General features: G+C 43.9%; 1 protein-coding gene across 1 annotated transcript; it reads right to left on the reverse strand.

Annotated features, from left to right (window-relative positions):
* Positions 1-1,318: 1,318 nt before the first annotated feature.
* Positions 1,319-15,474, reverse strand: TCTN2 (tectonic family member 2). The gene is made up of 18 exons (XM_054996446.1): positions 15,329-15,474; positions 14,178-14,282; positions 13,132-13,205; positions 12,676-12,886; positions 12,233-12,333; positions 11,624-11,820; positions 10,990-11,113; positions 10,728-10,860; positions 9,212-9,277; positions 9,002-9,106; positions 8,040-8,117; positions 7,437-7,517; positions 6,784-6,895; positions 5,732-5,835; positions 3,870-4,026; positions 3,172-3,297; positions 2,595-2,683; positions 1,319-1,587 (listed from the first exon to the last, which is right to left on the reverse strand). The coding sequence occupies exons 1-18, from the start codon at positions 15,408-15,410 to the stop codon at positions 1,472-1,474; spliced, it is 2,061 nt and encodes a 686-aa protein (XP_054852421.1). The 5' UTR covers positions 15,411-15,474; the 3' UTR covers positions 1,319-1,471.
* Between the last annotated feature and the right edge of the window lie 469 nt (positions 15,475-15,943).

Genomic DNA, 15,943 nt, shown 5'->3' on the forward strand with positions numbered 1-15,943 from the left:
GCTTTGATTTTTTACAGATTTATTTAACTTTCTATAATGGAAAGTCCACCTTGCGAATAAAATAGTCTCCATTACATTAGCAGCGATGCCCAAATCTGTTCTGTGTAATTAGACATTTCATGTCGCACTTAGGCACTGGAATCTCCATCCGCCTCCCGTTCGGTTTTTAATTATTGCATAAAACTGCATGAGAGTAGCCAAGAAGGGTAAGCAGCAGAAGCAAGATGGGGCCATGCTGCCTGGCTGGCTTCTGCATGCTGCAGAACAAGGTGGCACAGGGTAGAGAAGGCTGCAGCACTGCAGCTTGGAATGTTCCGTTTCAACAGCAAACGACTTGCAACTAGGAAGCTAGCAACAGCAGGAAGGAAGAAAAGCTTCTACCCCCCATCTCCTTTGCTTGCTGTGTTGTTTTTCTTTCTGCTGGGATTTTAACATATGGGAGGATTCCAATATGGAATCCTTTACTGACCCTCTGAAGTGGGGCAGTCCATGCTAGCAGCCTGCCTACCTTCTCATTCTCCTGCATGTGTGAACAAAACTTGTGATGAGAAGTGATCTGGAATCTGCATGGCAAAAATCCCAGTTCAAGAGCCACATGGACTATGTTGTGTGTCCTTCAACATATCAAATAGTGTTTATTTTTATTTTAGATCATTATACCCCAGCTTTCTACTCAAGGAACAACCTGGCAGCTTATGGTACAAGTAAATAAAAAATAAGAAAAATAACGGAAATAAATCAGCAGGATTTGAGTCCAGTGGCACCTTAGGGAGCTTTGACTCTCGAAAGCTTATACCCTAAAAATCTTGCTGTAGAACAACATGGTTATCTACCTGAAAGAAAAAAACAGTAATCAAACAAAGTCTGTGTGTAAAGTGTCGTCAAGTTGCAGCTGATTCCACAGGATTTTCCAGAAGAGCAGAGGTGGTTTGCCATTGCCTGTCTCTGCATAGTGACCCTCAACTTCCTTAGTGGTCTCCCATCCAAGTACTAGCCTGGGCCAGCCCTGCTTAGCTTCCAAGATCTGACAAAAATCAGGCTAACCTGGCCATCCCAGGCAGAAACATATTAAAATGTAAGAACTGTAGGTATAAGACAGTAAAAGCTTAAAAGCTATAGACTAAAAATAATCCATAAATCACAAGTAAAAGCAGCGAAGAATAAAATAAGTAGTGCAACAGTTCCATAAAAGATGCTTAGCAGCCATCTGAAACGCCTAAAAACAATTTTAAGGCTATACAGTTGCCTGAATTGCCTCCTCCCATTTCCTGGATCTTCTTGAATAGTAAAAAAAGAGTCTTGTGGCATCATATTAAATACATATTATGGTTTATGTTACAATTATTCCCAGTTATAAAAAAATACATAAAAACTATACATAGTCTCTTTCCATCAAAATGAGAACTGCTTATTTAAAGGAGGGGGAAACCCAGTGTCAAAACTGTTCTCTTTATATGGGTAAACAGACGGCTTATGTTTTATTCCATGCTTCATAGATTCTTCTCACAGGATCACTCAGCATGACGGCAAGCAATATGAGAAACGCCAGCACCAAGCCTTTGGCAAGAGAGCGCGAGTAGGGTTCACCTGGAAGAGTTTGAAAAAGAGATTAACAGCGTGACACTTAGATTTCTTTAGGTGATTTAGAAGGGCTGTGGCTCAGTGGTAAAGCATCTGCTTTTCATGCAGAACGTACCAGGTTCAATCCCCAGCACCTCCAGTTAAATGATCAAATAGTAGGTGATATGAAAGACCTCTGCTTAAGACCATAAGAGCAGCCATATAGCATCAGGCGAATAACAGGTCATATAGTCCTGCATCTTGTTTCCTACGGTGGCCAACCAAATGCCCCAGAAAGCCTCACAGTAGGGGGAGGATGTGCCATCTAGGAACTGGCATTCACAGGCATTCATATATAGAGGTCTCATTAAGCTAGGGGAGGACTGGCCATTAAGGCCACCAGGAAAAGTCTTAGTGGGCCAATGGGAGACTACCTGCCCCACTGGCCACCCTAGCCCTGCAGCAAACCCCACCCCTGGCCAGGGCTACACCACCACAACCGGAGGCGCAAGGGAGGTGCCCAGCCAGCCATACCAAACCCCAGGGCAGCAAACAAGGTGCCTGGCCCATTCTTCACCGTGCCTGGCCCAGCTTCCTGCAAAAAGGAGAGCGCTGAAGGCACATGCAGCTTGGCATCTCCCCACCCAGCCACACATTTTGGCTGGGCACTCTTGCTTGGAGCCGGCCAGACGGGCTCTCCCTCCCTCCCTCGGTGGGGTAGGGCCAGGGTGGTCCCCCACCATCCATCCCTGAATTTAGCCCTCTTTGCTAACAGCCCGATGGATCTCTCCTCCATGAACTTCTCTATCTAAGCTAGTGGTTGTCACCACATCCCACAGCAACTCACTGCATAAGTTAATTGTGTATTGCATGAAGAAGTACTTTCTTTCGCCTGATCTGAATCTACTGTCCATACACTTCAGTAGGATTCCTGGGCCAAAAAAACCCTGTAAACCTCCTACGCATTCTTCTGTTCAATCTGTTCAAGCCATTTGATTGTCTATCAAGAGCTTCCTCCCATTACAGCTTTTCACCTGCGTAGAAGCGTGTCAAGGGGTAAAAGAGTTCCGGCCAGCAAACATCATTTCTCTTGCAGTCATATTCTGTATAGTTAATCTGAAATCTGAAAAACAGTTTCAAACCAAGTCTTAAGGACAGACCGAAGTATCTGCAACAGAGTAACTAAGAGGGGAAGGAGTCACCTCCTGGCAAAAGGCTGGTAATTTTATTTACTTTCAACGGGAACCCGAAGTAGCTTAGTACATTCTCCCCTTCAAAGACACAGTGACTGGCCCAAGCAAGCTTCTATGGCAGACTGCAAATTCAAACCCAGGTCTCCTGGAGCCTAGTCCCAACACTAACCACTGCACGGCGCTGCCTCTTACTCCAGTAATGCCTTCATTGTCCCAGTCTACTCATGTCTTTCTTGTTCTTCTAAGCCAACCAAATCCATCCTTCCATTTATGCCATTAACACCACATTTTATTTACTGACATTATTTATAGTTCATTTTTCTCACTGGGACTCAAGGTGGATTACGCAGTACAAGTGTAATCTTTATAACAGACTCTTCTTTATAACAGAATCATCGTCCTTGCATCCAAGAGTTACCTTGTCTTTGGAACAGGGGGCTGAGCTGGTATTTTGATAAACTGGACAGCAGCAGAGATAAGAAGAGAGCCGGCTTTATCCTCACAGGTAATGGGACACTGAACTTGCCACGTTATTGTAGAAAAACTGAAGGTGGGTGGAAAAAAATGTATTATCCTGAAAGGGAAATCTGAAGCAGCAACAAAATGATTGCCGTATTGTTATAATATCATGTGATGTAGAGAAACCCTAATTAAATCTTAGAAATGGGGGGGATGGGTGGTTTGAGTAGGATTTCCAGTTTTGGGGAGGGAAGGCATCAATGCTCTCCACAGCTCCTTACCCCCTCCCTGTGACTAGCCAAAGCATCAATGAGAAGTTAGCTTTTTTTTTGGCAGACCTTTCCCAATGCGCGCACACAATCCTGGCTGCAATATGACAAACAACGTAGTAGCTAATGGAAACGGCTTTTCAATTGATGATTGTGTCTATGAACTACATTGGTAGGGGATGGAGAGCAGTGATCACATTTGCAATGCAGAAAAATACAAAGAAGATGTAAACAGGAATCCTGGGGCATTTTAAGGCTAACAAGTTTTTATTTTGGCATAAGCATTTGTGGACTACCGACTCTGAAAGCTACAAGTGTCTGAGGGTCAGGCAAGTTATGAGAGCAGAGCCACCTACCATAGTTACAACCTGATGCAAAGCTGCCATACCTGATTTGCACCCCAAGTATTTCCTGTTGTGGAACTCCTTCTACTGCACCCACGTCAGCTGTGAGAATCTGAATATTCAAGTGAGCAGGAACACCTGGACACATGCCTTTTAAGACCCCAACACTTGCATTTGAACTCGGTCCAAATGTATCTAAACCTGTCAGAGGGAGAAAGGGGGGAATGTTACTTTGAGAAACGGTCGAATCCGAAGTTAACATCAGTAGCTGATCCGTTTCTTTTTGGTAACAGTGAAAATCTACTCCAGTATGCTGCCTAAGGGAGCACAGAGCTCCCTTCCACAGAGCTGGTCTGATATGAAAAAGTGAACCTTTTATTTGCTAATAAGGGCTAGGGGTGTGCGCTTCGGGTTTCCGATTCGTGTATTCCCGAATCAGCCCCAGCATTGCTGAGCTGATTTGGAAATACTGAAGCAAAGCTTTTCTTAACACTTCGGAAAGCTTTGTGTAGAGTGGCAGCAGTCGCAGAACTTTTCTTGCCGTTTACAAACAGCAAGAAAAGTGCTGTTTTCAAAGCTTCCAAACCACCTTCTTTCACTCGAAGGGAGAGGGGAGGAGGGGGTTCCCTCCTCCCCTCTCCCATCTGGTGAAAGAAGGCAAAAGGGGAAGCTCAAAGCAGTGCCTTTCTTGCTGTTTGCACGGCAAGAAAAGCGCTGCTTTCAAAGCTTCCCTGCTCCCCTCTCCCATCGGCTGAAAGAAGGCAGCAGGAAGCTTTGAAAGCAGCACTATTCTTGCTATTTGCAAACAGCAAGAAAAGTGCTGCTTTGATCTTCAGAATCTTTACTAAGCATTCCAAAGTGGTTTAAATACCCGAATCCGAAACGGCTTGCTGCTTTGGGATATTCCGGATTGTAAACCCGAAGCAGGAAACCCAAATCTCTTTTGGGTGAACACCCCTAAGGACCCCACGTTTGCTCAAAAGGCAACAGCTATTTTGGTGATGCCACTTTTGAAGATGGAACCAAAATTCATGAATGTTCTTGTCTTTGGCCTGGTTTTCACATGCAGCAGAATGAGGGGGCAGAATGTTGGAGGTACTAGAATGAACTGAACCTCTTCAGAGTGTAAGCTGGGTATTCCAGTGTTCTAGGTCTATTTGTATTTAAAAAACCCAAAAAACTCTATGCAAACAGAAAGTTAGCAGAGTTGGGAGAAATTTTGTAACTCCTTATTTTGCTTTAAGGTGCTGGCTTTCTATTTTCAGGGAGCAGTTAAAATAGCAGAGGACTCCAAAAAGGGATCTTTTACCTGCAGTCAAAAATGGTGTAATTCATTCTACTACTTTAGGTACCTGCCACCTCATTCCCTCCAGCATGTGTGAACCAGGCCTTAAGTGGCTTTCTGGGTTAGTAAGATAGGTTTGGACATAGGTTTGATGATGTACTTTTTGTGGAGTTTTAATATTTGAATGTATGTTATGGTAAACGTTATTTTGGTGATTTACTTACAGTAAATTTGTACTTGCATGTTTACTTGTAGCCATCTTAAATATAGGTGCTTTTAAGCACGCTTTTTATTCTCATTATCTAAAATATCAAAGTTCAACTACAAATATCAAAGTTATTTTAAACGAGACAGAAGATGTTTATCCTTGGCTCCATTCCAAATACTTATTTACTTTATTTAAAGCCTACCTTTCTTGCTGAGACGCAAGGTGGATTACAGAATTAAAAAATAATGCAACCATATAGAATAAGACATCCAGTGAACAATGCAACTGGAAGAGTACTGAAACTTTCTGATATGTTTATTTCCACACATTTAATATTGTGGCTTTTATGAAGGAAATCATGGCATGATTCAATTCAGTTCTAGCAAATGATGCTAAAAAGTACTGCTACTCACGTATGATTTCCACCCAGTCATCTGGAATGCTGGAATTGGAATTGCCTCTTTTCCCAACATGGTTCACTTGCACCAAGGAATTCAGTTTGTCAGTAACGTTCTCCCTGCAATGTGTCAGTATGTAACTTACAACTGAACTCGAAGGAACACAATGAAGAAAATAATTTCTTTGAAAATGTACCACTTGCAGGGGTGATGTCTCTACTGTAGAAACCCCTAAATTAAGAATTTTACGGGGGAGGGGGAATCAGAGCTTCTCCCACCCAAATTCTTAAAAGATGAGAGCAGGAAAGACGCAAACAGCGAAATCCTAAGCACAGTTACTCCAGTCTAAGCCCATTGAAGTCAAAGAGAGACTCCTTTGGACACAGCACGGCCAACTTTAACCATTTGAATAAGAAACCTTATTTATTTCAAAGGCCCAGTTATGCAAACACATCGACCTCTCCTATTTGAATCAGCAGGACTGAAACAAGCTTGACCTTGGCTGCACTGTACTACATTGGAGATCTCTTGAAATTTCTCTGAGTTGCAATCATGGGGAGCCCCAAACTGGATTAGGGCCACAGTGCTAGGCAAGAGGGGAGTTAACCCTTCCCCTCACGCTTATTTTTTCAGCTGCCCAGTTTAAACAAGACCCAATGTGAGTGCAAAGTCCCAAGGGTGAGGTCCTTTGCCTTCCTAGCATCACATTTAAATCAGCTCCTCTCCAGCAACCACTGGAGGTATTATTTGCCCCAGTTGGGCTATTATTAAAGGTAAAGGTAGTCCCCTGTGCAAGCACCGTGTCATTACTGACCCATGGGGGGACGTCGCATCACGACGTTTTCTTGGCAGACTTTTGTTACGGGCTATTATTAAAGAAGAATAAAGAGAAGGGTGATCCAATATCCAATGTCTCGTCTAGTTTGGCCCTAAGTAAAATACAGAAGGACAGGAAGGAGCTGTTTGACTCTTACTAATTAAGGAGGCAGATTTCTCACCTGCAATGCTAGGGACCAAAGCTCCACCCTACTTCAAATATGCCACAAACAGAAGCCAGCACAGCTCACCTTAACTGACTGCAGTTTTCCTTGAGATCAACTTCTAAAACACATCCAGAAACCGCATTCAATCCAAATAAAATAGGAGTGGGACTTGCCGATGTGCACAGACCCAGGCCATCTACGTAAAGACATCTGTTTAAGAAATCTTCTTATCAACTTGTTCCTTTCTAGGTTGCAGTTTTACAAAACATTTAATGAAAACCCTAAAATGAACGACAACGATACATAAGTAGGACTGCATTTCATTAAGCCAACAGAGCCACTCTGCTTAGAGGAGTTTAATTCAGCTTTTGCTGTTCCACTTGAGGTCAGCGAGCAGTCACGAGGCAGCTCTCCGAAGAGTGGGAAAAGTTTTAAATACGCAGCTTTTCTGAGTATTATGAAGGCATAAGATCAATGCCTGAAGAAGATTTAGAACAGCCATCTGTTCTGATCACCCCAGGACTCTTCATAGTTCATAGGGATAAAAATCAACGTTCCGTTTGGCTGCCGATTTTGAAGTTGCAATTAATAAAACGTACTGTGCTGCCAGCCACATTCCATTGCCTTATCCAGACAATACAGAAGACTAAAATTACTGGGACGGCAGTCGACCTTATCCTGAAGCATACGTCAATTAAACAGCAATACTCTAAAATTTCATGTGAAAAGCACATTACCAGGCTTCCAGAGATTTAAAGTGGTAATTGCAACAGAAGAATCCAGGCTTGCTGCTCTGATTGGTTTTCCAACTTGATAACCTGATAAAACAAAGAAGAGATTGTGTGGGATTTTAATAACAACAATATTTGATTTATATACCGCCCTTCAACATCCACTCAGAGCAGTTTACAAAGTGTATTATTGTCCTCATGACAAGGCAGGTGAGGCTGAGGGAGCTCTGAGAGAGCTGTGACTGGCCCAAGGTCACCCAGCTGGCTTCAAGTGGAGGAGTGGGGAATCAGATCCGGTTCTCCAGATTAGAGTCCTGCCGCTCTTAACCACTACACCAAACTGGCTTTCATAGATGGTCATCAATTCTGACCAAACCATTGTATTGGGGTTCTCACACAGACACTCTAAGGGTGTTTTGGATTCCAGTCAAAAACTAAAAAGAATTATTCATATATTAAAAAGCAAAAGATAGCAGGAAATAACTGAAAAACACTAGAAGCAACATAAGCTGATATTACAAAAAAGGTGGGGAGGGGAAAGGGTGAGATATCCCTAACTGCTGACCATCAATGTGATATTTTGTTCGAGAAACCAACAAGAAATTTCACCTGGATTCCCAGACCATTCTTCTGTGCTGGTAGCATTTATGCTCACAAAGTTTACAGTGAACCTCTGTCTCAGGGTGTCTGGGTGAAGAAAAAGATTGTATCGATGTTTAATAAAAGGAAAGGCATCCTTTCTGTTGCCTTTGTAATCCTGCTACCGTTGCACATGCAGTCGCTACAGTTTGCTCAACAGCCTACTCTACAGTATTAATTCATCCTTAAAGCCCACTGACTGAACAATTCAACTGATAATTTCAAAGTGGGGTGGAAGGTTTTTCCCTGTGATTTTCTAAGCAATATAGGGGACCCAGCTGTGTACTTTTCTGGATCAACAGTACAAACAGATGCCTCGAATCCAACTATAAGCGTTTGTAGCTACATTAAATCCATGGATTGTGGTACAACCAGAAGTATAGACTGGGATCAAAAGATGCTTTTAGCCACCTCCCTGGTTTGCCACTACAGGCTTCGAACAAAGAGACTCTTTAGGCACCACCCCCAACCCAAACATCACACAAGAACAAATCACCTGACTCGTTCAGCTCCATGGGCCCCTAGGGGGACCAAAGCTCCCCAAAGATTGACCTCCTCCCTTGGCAATGCCATTTACTTGAGAACACCCAGTGATTTTTTTTTTACATTATATCCCTTTGAATTGCATACACCTGCGTCATAGCACTAACTTAACTCACTTCAGATTCAGAAGTAGCTTACCATGGATCTACGCTGTTTTGTGGTGGCCTATGGTTTTAAGCAGACAGTTTGAAATTAACTGCCATGGGATTGGGGAGGGGGTTGCTGTACAAGAAACACAAGCCCAAAGCCGTTTTGCATGTTGAGGATCTTTAGTTTCTAAATATGCTCTTTAACTGAAAAATCTTGTTCCCAATCACACCGTTTCAATAAAATGTACATGTTAGAAAAAGGAACTATGTCTAAGAAATGCACAAGATGTACAAAGATACCTTCTGAGCAGATGTCCCCAGAAAGGATAGAGACCTTCATTTCTATTATTCTCTTGCCTTCCCATATGATTGTATAATTTGCTGCAAAGGTCACATTTCTGCATTCTGAAAACAAGGAACAGTTCATATGGAATCTGCCGCTTCATGCATCTGTGCATATATTTTTTATATATATATATATATATATTGTTACATCAAGTTCGTATTTACCACTGCTGGTGCAACTGCCTAAGTCAGTTGTTTTCTTCTCATAAGTCACATGTAGCTTGATGGGAACTGACAAGAAAAAAAATGTGAATGCAGTAGGTTAAAACAAACATGCTTCAACAAAAAGGTTAAGACTAAAGGGGGTCCCCACGTATGGTAAGATTCTTCTGCATTAGGAACTTCATGCAAAAATTTGTGGAGCTGTAGTTCCCATGGATTTTTTTCATCATATACCCAATCAGGGGAAGAGGGGGGCAGAAGAGAAAAGATAGGACATGCAGATCCATGTAGTCCAAAGTACATTATTGGGTGCTGTCAATAAAGCTGACAGCTGTGCGTGTGCACAAGCTCTTAGCCTAAACCAAACCTAAATCTAACAAAAAGCTGAAATACAGCATTTGGCCTTCTATTCTCTTGCACTGTTCCTCTCTGAGAATCTTGGTCCTCTTGGCTGTCCCCTAGTCTATGGTGTGGCCACCTCCTGCCTGGAGGCTCTATGCCATGATTCCACCCATTCTCCTGCAAGAGGGCCCTGGGAGCAGAACTCCCTCCCAAAAGATGTATAATCGTGCCACCTCTCTCCTTTCCTTCAAATCCCTTCTCTTGATTTTCCTTTTCCATAAAGCTTTTGGTTGATCCCCTCAATCTTCATCCCATGTTGTAAATCCAGAGGAGTTAGCTGTGTTAGTCTGTAGTCGCAAAATAGTAAAGAGCACCTTTAAGACTAACCAACTTTATTGTAGCGTAAGCTGTTGAGACCCACAGCTCTCTTTGTCAGATATGCATGGCTCTTCATCCCATGCATCTAACGAAGAGAACTGTGGATCTCGAAAGCTTATGCTACAATAAAGTTGGTTAGTCTTAAAGGTGCTAATGGATTCTTTACTATGCCATGTTGTAAGTAACTTTAAACTGTATTTATTCCCATTCGTGCCTCCCTCCACCCCTTCTGTGGTTGTCCCCAGTGTCTATTTCAGATGACAGACTCCTTTGGTGTGGGAACCCATCATTATAACATCAGAAGAGGTCCTGCTGGAGAAGCCCAACACTCCACCAAATCCATCATCCCCTTTCCCACAGTGGCTGATGAGATATCCCTGAAGGCCCCACAAGGAGGAGTCCAGAGGCCAATGCCTTTTCTTATTGTTGCTCTCCTGAAACTGGTATTGAGATATACTACTCCTGAACATGGAAGTTCCAGTTAGCCATTATGGCTATCAGACATGGACAGGCCTCTCAACAACTTTGTCTAATCCTTTTTCAAAAGCCATCTAAGCTAGCAGCCATCATCACTACATACGATGGCAGAGAGTTCCATATGTTCATTATATTTTTGCTCATGAAAGTGTGTAAAGCATTTGGTGTGCTGATAGCACCGTATAAATAAATGACAACAGCTGCCTGACATCAAGGGGACATGCCCCATATGTGCCCTTTGAAAAACCACAGAATCCTTCAGAAAGTCCAAGCACCGACTGCTCAAGTAACCCTGCAGCCTTTCCCATCAAAAGCAACATACCTCCAGTGCCACTGTTTATAGTCACATCAGGAAGCATGCTCTTCCCCTCCATGCAAGTAGTCAGGCATTCGACGGCAAAATTCCGAAGGAACGCAACAGGGGCATCTCTTGCACACTGCCCAGCTAGGAATGGCTGCCGCGGGATTAATTTTTGTGATTTATTTTTTGCAGTTTTTCCCTCCATTGTAGAAATTAAAAGCAACTCCTACCCCCATCCCCTCAAAAGACAGAGAAATTATTCATGCAAAGTGGCCACTATTACCTGAGGAACGGCAAAATACTCGTTGTCTAGTGTCATGATTGGATCTCCTTGTTTGTAACCACTAAAAAGCCTCCCTGGGATGGTTTGAAATGGAACCATAAATGAAGACGCTTTGGAGGATGTACTGCAAATACATTTTCCAAACAAATTAGAAGATGGCTACGATGTGGATCTCATCCCCCCCCCCCCACCCCCATCCAAGCCTTTTTTAAAAAAAATAAATCCTATTTGGATATTCTGTCACACAAAATACAGGGTCAGTACACAGCATCTAATGAAAAAATTAAAATGAAGGATGAGACCCTTGTAGATCATTCGGGAGCATCGGATGCTGCCGAGTTGCATAAACTTGGGGAGAAGATTCCTGGGAGCCCCATGTAAGAGCAAGATATAAGAATATCAAGAACAAAGCAAGGGGAACTGGAAAGAACGAACCATACCTTAATAATTTTAAAAAATATATGTTCATGAATGAGTAGAACTCCAGCTCTGGAGTGAGAAATGGAAATCACACTGTTGCTGATCAACTAAGATTAAAAAACCACATGCCTGCACACCAGAAAAGGTCACTCAAAATAAAGAGTTTGTAACCAATTCACAGGCACCCTTGTCCCAGACAAGCTTCCATACTTACACAGAACCCTGGTAAAAGTAACCTAGGAAAGGCGTATTGTTCAGGGAAGACTGCACGCATAAGAAGGGAAACCAATCAGGAGTGTTGATCCCAGTCTGGACAGAGCACAGCTGGTCAAAAGGTGGATTGACATCCCCACCAAATACTCCGCTAAAACACGATCCGCTGAACAGTTGCTTCACCTCTGGTGTACATTCCTTGAAAAGCGGGGAGGGAAACCACAAAAGAATTACACAAAAGAGCTGAACACAACCTGTTGCCAATCTCAGAAGAATGAGGAGCATTAGGAACAACGCTGACAAATGCTTCTTAATAAAGACTGAACCGGGGGGGGGGGGGGGGAGTAACATTTGGGAGATGACTCTCTTTGCCCCTTCCATCATTGATAACTTTACATATTTCCAGAGACAGGTTCCAGTATTATTGTTGCCATGCCTTCATCTGTACTAAAGTGCTTCATTCCCTTCCCAAAGACTGGGGTGGAAAAGGCAGTGGCAGTTTTTTAATAAATTATATTATAAGCATTTTTAATAGACTTGCTCTAAGGATAATTTAATTTTTTTATGGTTTATACTGAACCGAGCTTCAAAATAAGTGTAGAATTAATACCTGGTCACAGCAGCAACGGATATCACAGGCGCCGGCAGTCAGATTGCAAGGACAAGAGCCCAGTGGCTGAAACACTTGATTGGGGATAACTGTTACATTGTCTGCTTTAAAGATAAAAGAACTTAGAGACTCAAACACTCTAATCCTGGAGTTCATCCAAGTTAATCTATGAAACAACATGGAAGGGCTGCCAACTAGGGCACAGGGATGTGGGGGGGATAGGTAGTGTAGGGGAGCTCACATTGCAGAAAGGGGAGCAAAGGAGATGGGAGGGCTGGACTTGCCTCTTGGTGCATGTCTATGTCCTTTCCAATGCCCAAGCCTAAGGAAAAACATTGGGTCTGAAACCTCCACTCCTGTACACTTCTCTGGCACACAGCCACTGTGCCAAGAACATAAACCAGCCCAAACATAAAAAAGTCAAGACAAAGCAATCCAAATACCAGATGTTTCTGAATTTCCCATCTCATTCCCAGAGGATGCATTGGCATAGATCTCCGCTTGGATCGACAGGCGGGCCACCGCCATAGAGTCCTGACAAGCGGTAACCCGCAGAGCAGTGACCAAGCAGAGTGCCTCCACGCAACAGCCAGTGTGGTTAGAAGTGCATATTTGTAGATGTCTGGTCAAGAGCACAGTCACTCTGGAAACATTCTGAAACAAAACAGTGCAGCTGTTGGGTAGGCACTTTCTAAGTATCAAAGGATTTCAGCTCCATTTGTTAAAACCTTCAGCACAAATATCTCTTCCGCCATCAAGAGTATAGGAGTTTGCTTGTGAAGACAGCTTCACTTAGCTTCCTACACCACAACAACAGCATTCTGAAGTTTGGGCAAGAGGGCACTTAAGAAACACACACAACATATACAATGTGCACAGCGAGACTTGTTTTTACTAACCCCTTGAAATGTGACATATAAACTCCAATCTCCAGTCCTGTTTCTTTCTCTACAGTCTTCAAGAGGAAACATTCCTAAAAGAGAAGAAAAATCAAATGATGAATGCTTTTAAATGCATTCTTTTCTCTCAAGCCTTCACCTGAGTAGTATCTAAAAGATATTACCAACGGAGAAGGGCCATATCATTACTATTGGATAACACTCACTGTACTTCTCCTGAACAGTTGAGTCAGGTGCCTGGAGACGGTAATGGGATGGATGAAGGCCAATAAACTGAAGCTCAATCCAGATAAGACTGAGGTGCTGCTGGTCAGCAACAAGGCTGCTCAAGGACTGAGGTCTCGGCCTGTCCTTGAGGAGGTTGCACTTCCCCAAAAGGAACAGGCTCATAGCCTGGGGTTGCTGCAGGAACCTGGCATACAACTGGAGGGCCAGATCTCCTCTGTGGCACACAATGCCTTTCATCAGCTTCAGCTGATACGCCAACTACACTCATTCCTTGACAAGTGTGATGTGCCCACGGTGATCCATGCTTAGGTTAGATTACTGTAATATACTTTATGTGGGGGTGGGGGGGTGCCTTTGAAAACAGATTGCAAACTTCAGCTCATCCAAAATGCAGCAGTCAGGCTGTTGTTGAAAGCAGGGTTCAGGGATTGTATCACACCAGTGCTGAAAGATCTGCCCTGGCTGCCCATTTATTTCTGGGCCAATTCAAGTGCTGGCTCTTGTCTTTAAACCCCTAAATTGAACTGCTTCCACCTGGACTTGGTGGTGGCGGAGAGTGCCCTCAAGTCATAGTTGACTGAAGGTGACCCCCTGCTGAGGTTTTCAAGGCAAGAGAACAACAAAGGTGGTTTGCCATTGCCTGCCTCTGCAACCCTGGTCTTCATTGGAGGTCTCCCATCCAATTACTAACCAAGGCTGACCCTGCTCAGTTTCTGAGATATAACAAGATCAGGCTCACCTGGGCTATCCAATCCAGGTCCGGGTCTGTTTGAACTTAATAGCATGAAATCTAAAAAATGGTTTCTAAGCAATCTTACCTGTTTCATTGTCTGCTACAGAGAGAGAAAAAACATCTGCAGAGGTGCCAGCCAAAGAGGCAGTGACTCTGGATCCAGACATGTAGATAAAGGAAGGTTGAAAACCTAAAAGAACAAACCGGTATCAGGATTCAAACTTACATCACTATACCAAGCATATTTCTCTCCTTGTAAATTTTCATTTCAGACCTTGCTAGGAATAAAGTCTACTCTAACTGGCAGCAGCTCTCCAGTTCCTTTTTTGCTTTCAGACTTAGTGATTGCCTGGCGTAGAAATTATGTGGGAAGATGGGGCATTTATTTTATGTTCTGCATGACAACTCAACTCGGAGCTATGGGCAACAAACCAGAACATGCCTAGTTCCATGTGCCCACAAAGCTCAACATGTAACAGCAGCCCTCAAGGCAGGCAGAAGACTGAAGGTGCAACTGAAAGGGCATCCCACCCACACACATAGAAATGAGAAATTGGGCAGAACTCCTGGCATAATATATTGGATTTGAACAGATGGGTCATTGGATCACTACCATCCTACCTTAACAAAAAGCTGTCCAAAGATACTCAAATCATAAGTCACCGTTATATGTTGCTAGCAACTAAAGTAGAAGAAAAAAAGACACCCCTCCAAATTCTTGGATCCCTGGAGGAAACTGGTAGCAGCTTCGCATCATGGGGCAGATATCTAGGATTATTCTTCTCTTCATGCCTTTAACAGCAGAGGGACAGGCAGAAATCCAATAGGTGCAGTTCCCTGCTTTGCATCTCCACACTGTTTCTGTGCCCAGGATCACTGCCAGTACCAAAAAAAGACACTCTTGGTTGGAACAGGCATAGCATTGTCACTTTCCCCGTCTCTGGCAGGGTTCTTGAGCCCTGTGAAGCTTCTTCCTAGTGCGAAGATGTAACACCGGGGAAACTGCACCTATTGGACTTCTGCCTGTCCCACTGCTGTTAAAGGCACGAGGCGAAGAATAATCCTAAATCCCATAAAACGGAGGCTGCTCCCAGTTTCACCCACGGATCCAAGTCTTCCAGGCGTAGACGTGCAACGCTGCTTGCGGCAGCTGCGCCTGTTGATTTCTGCCTGCCCTACACCTAGGAAGGGCACAGGAGGCAAGAAGGGGGCTGCTCCTAGGCCGCCGTCACCCACCGGGATCCCCATCCTGGGTCCGAGCCCCGGAGAGCAACAGCAGCCCCCAAAGGAGACTTCCGATGACCATCGCAGGCAGCATCACCTCCACACAGCGCTCTAGGGCGGGAAAAGGCTGGCCACAGCCATAGCCGCCGCCATCTTGGCAACAGCCTCTCTCGATCGCTATGGAAACGAGTGAGGCGGGGAGGAAGCGGGCAAGTTTGCTAAAGGGGAAAGGATAAGCTTCAAAAAGAAGTCCGATGGGCGCTGCTTCATTGATAACCACGTTTAAGGCCAAGTGGTTTTATATATGTTGGGAAAGGCTGTTGTAAAAGGCTGCAAATTTAACATCTTCCCCCACCCAGCTGTGTGAGTGGTACGCGCCACGTAGTTAATGCTACTCGTTCTCCTACAACTCCCATAATACCTAGCTCCAGGGCTGGCCCGAGAGGAGTTAACGAAATGCAATTGGTCAGCTCGAGTGAAAAGCTCCTTAGGGTTGGCTGGTCGCTGCGTTCGTCGGAAGGTGTGTAGTTTCTACTCACCAATCACAACACAGAAACACTCCACACTTTGCATCAATGGGCTATAGTCATTTGGGGAGGATTGGACGGCTTGGTAGTTAATTGCTGG

Source organism: Eublepharis macularius, chromosome 13, assembly GCF_028583425.1.
Source record: "Eublepharis macularius isolate TG4126 chromosome 13, MPM_Emac_v1.0, whole genome shotgun sequence".
Classification (NCBI taxonomy): Eukaryota; Metazoa; Chordata; class Lepidosauria; order Squamata; family Eublepharidae; genus Eublepharis; species Eublepharis macularius.

Coding starts and splice junctions, on each gene's coding strand:
- TCTN2 (XM_054996446.1), bottom strand. CDS start 15,410: ATGCTGCCTGCGATGGTCATCGGAAGTCTCCTTTGGGGGCTGCTGTTG. Junction 14,283..15,328: donor GACCCAGGATGGGGATCCCG/GTGGGTGACGGC, acceptor TTGTTCTTTTAG/GTTTTCAACCTTCCTTTATC. Junction 9,107..9,211: donor AGGCAGTTGCACCAGCAGTG/GTAAATACGAAC, acceptor CCTTGTTTTCAG/AATGCAGAAATGTGACCTTT.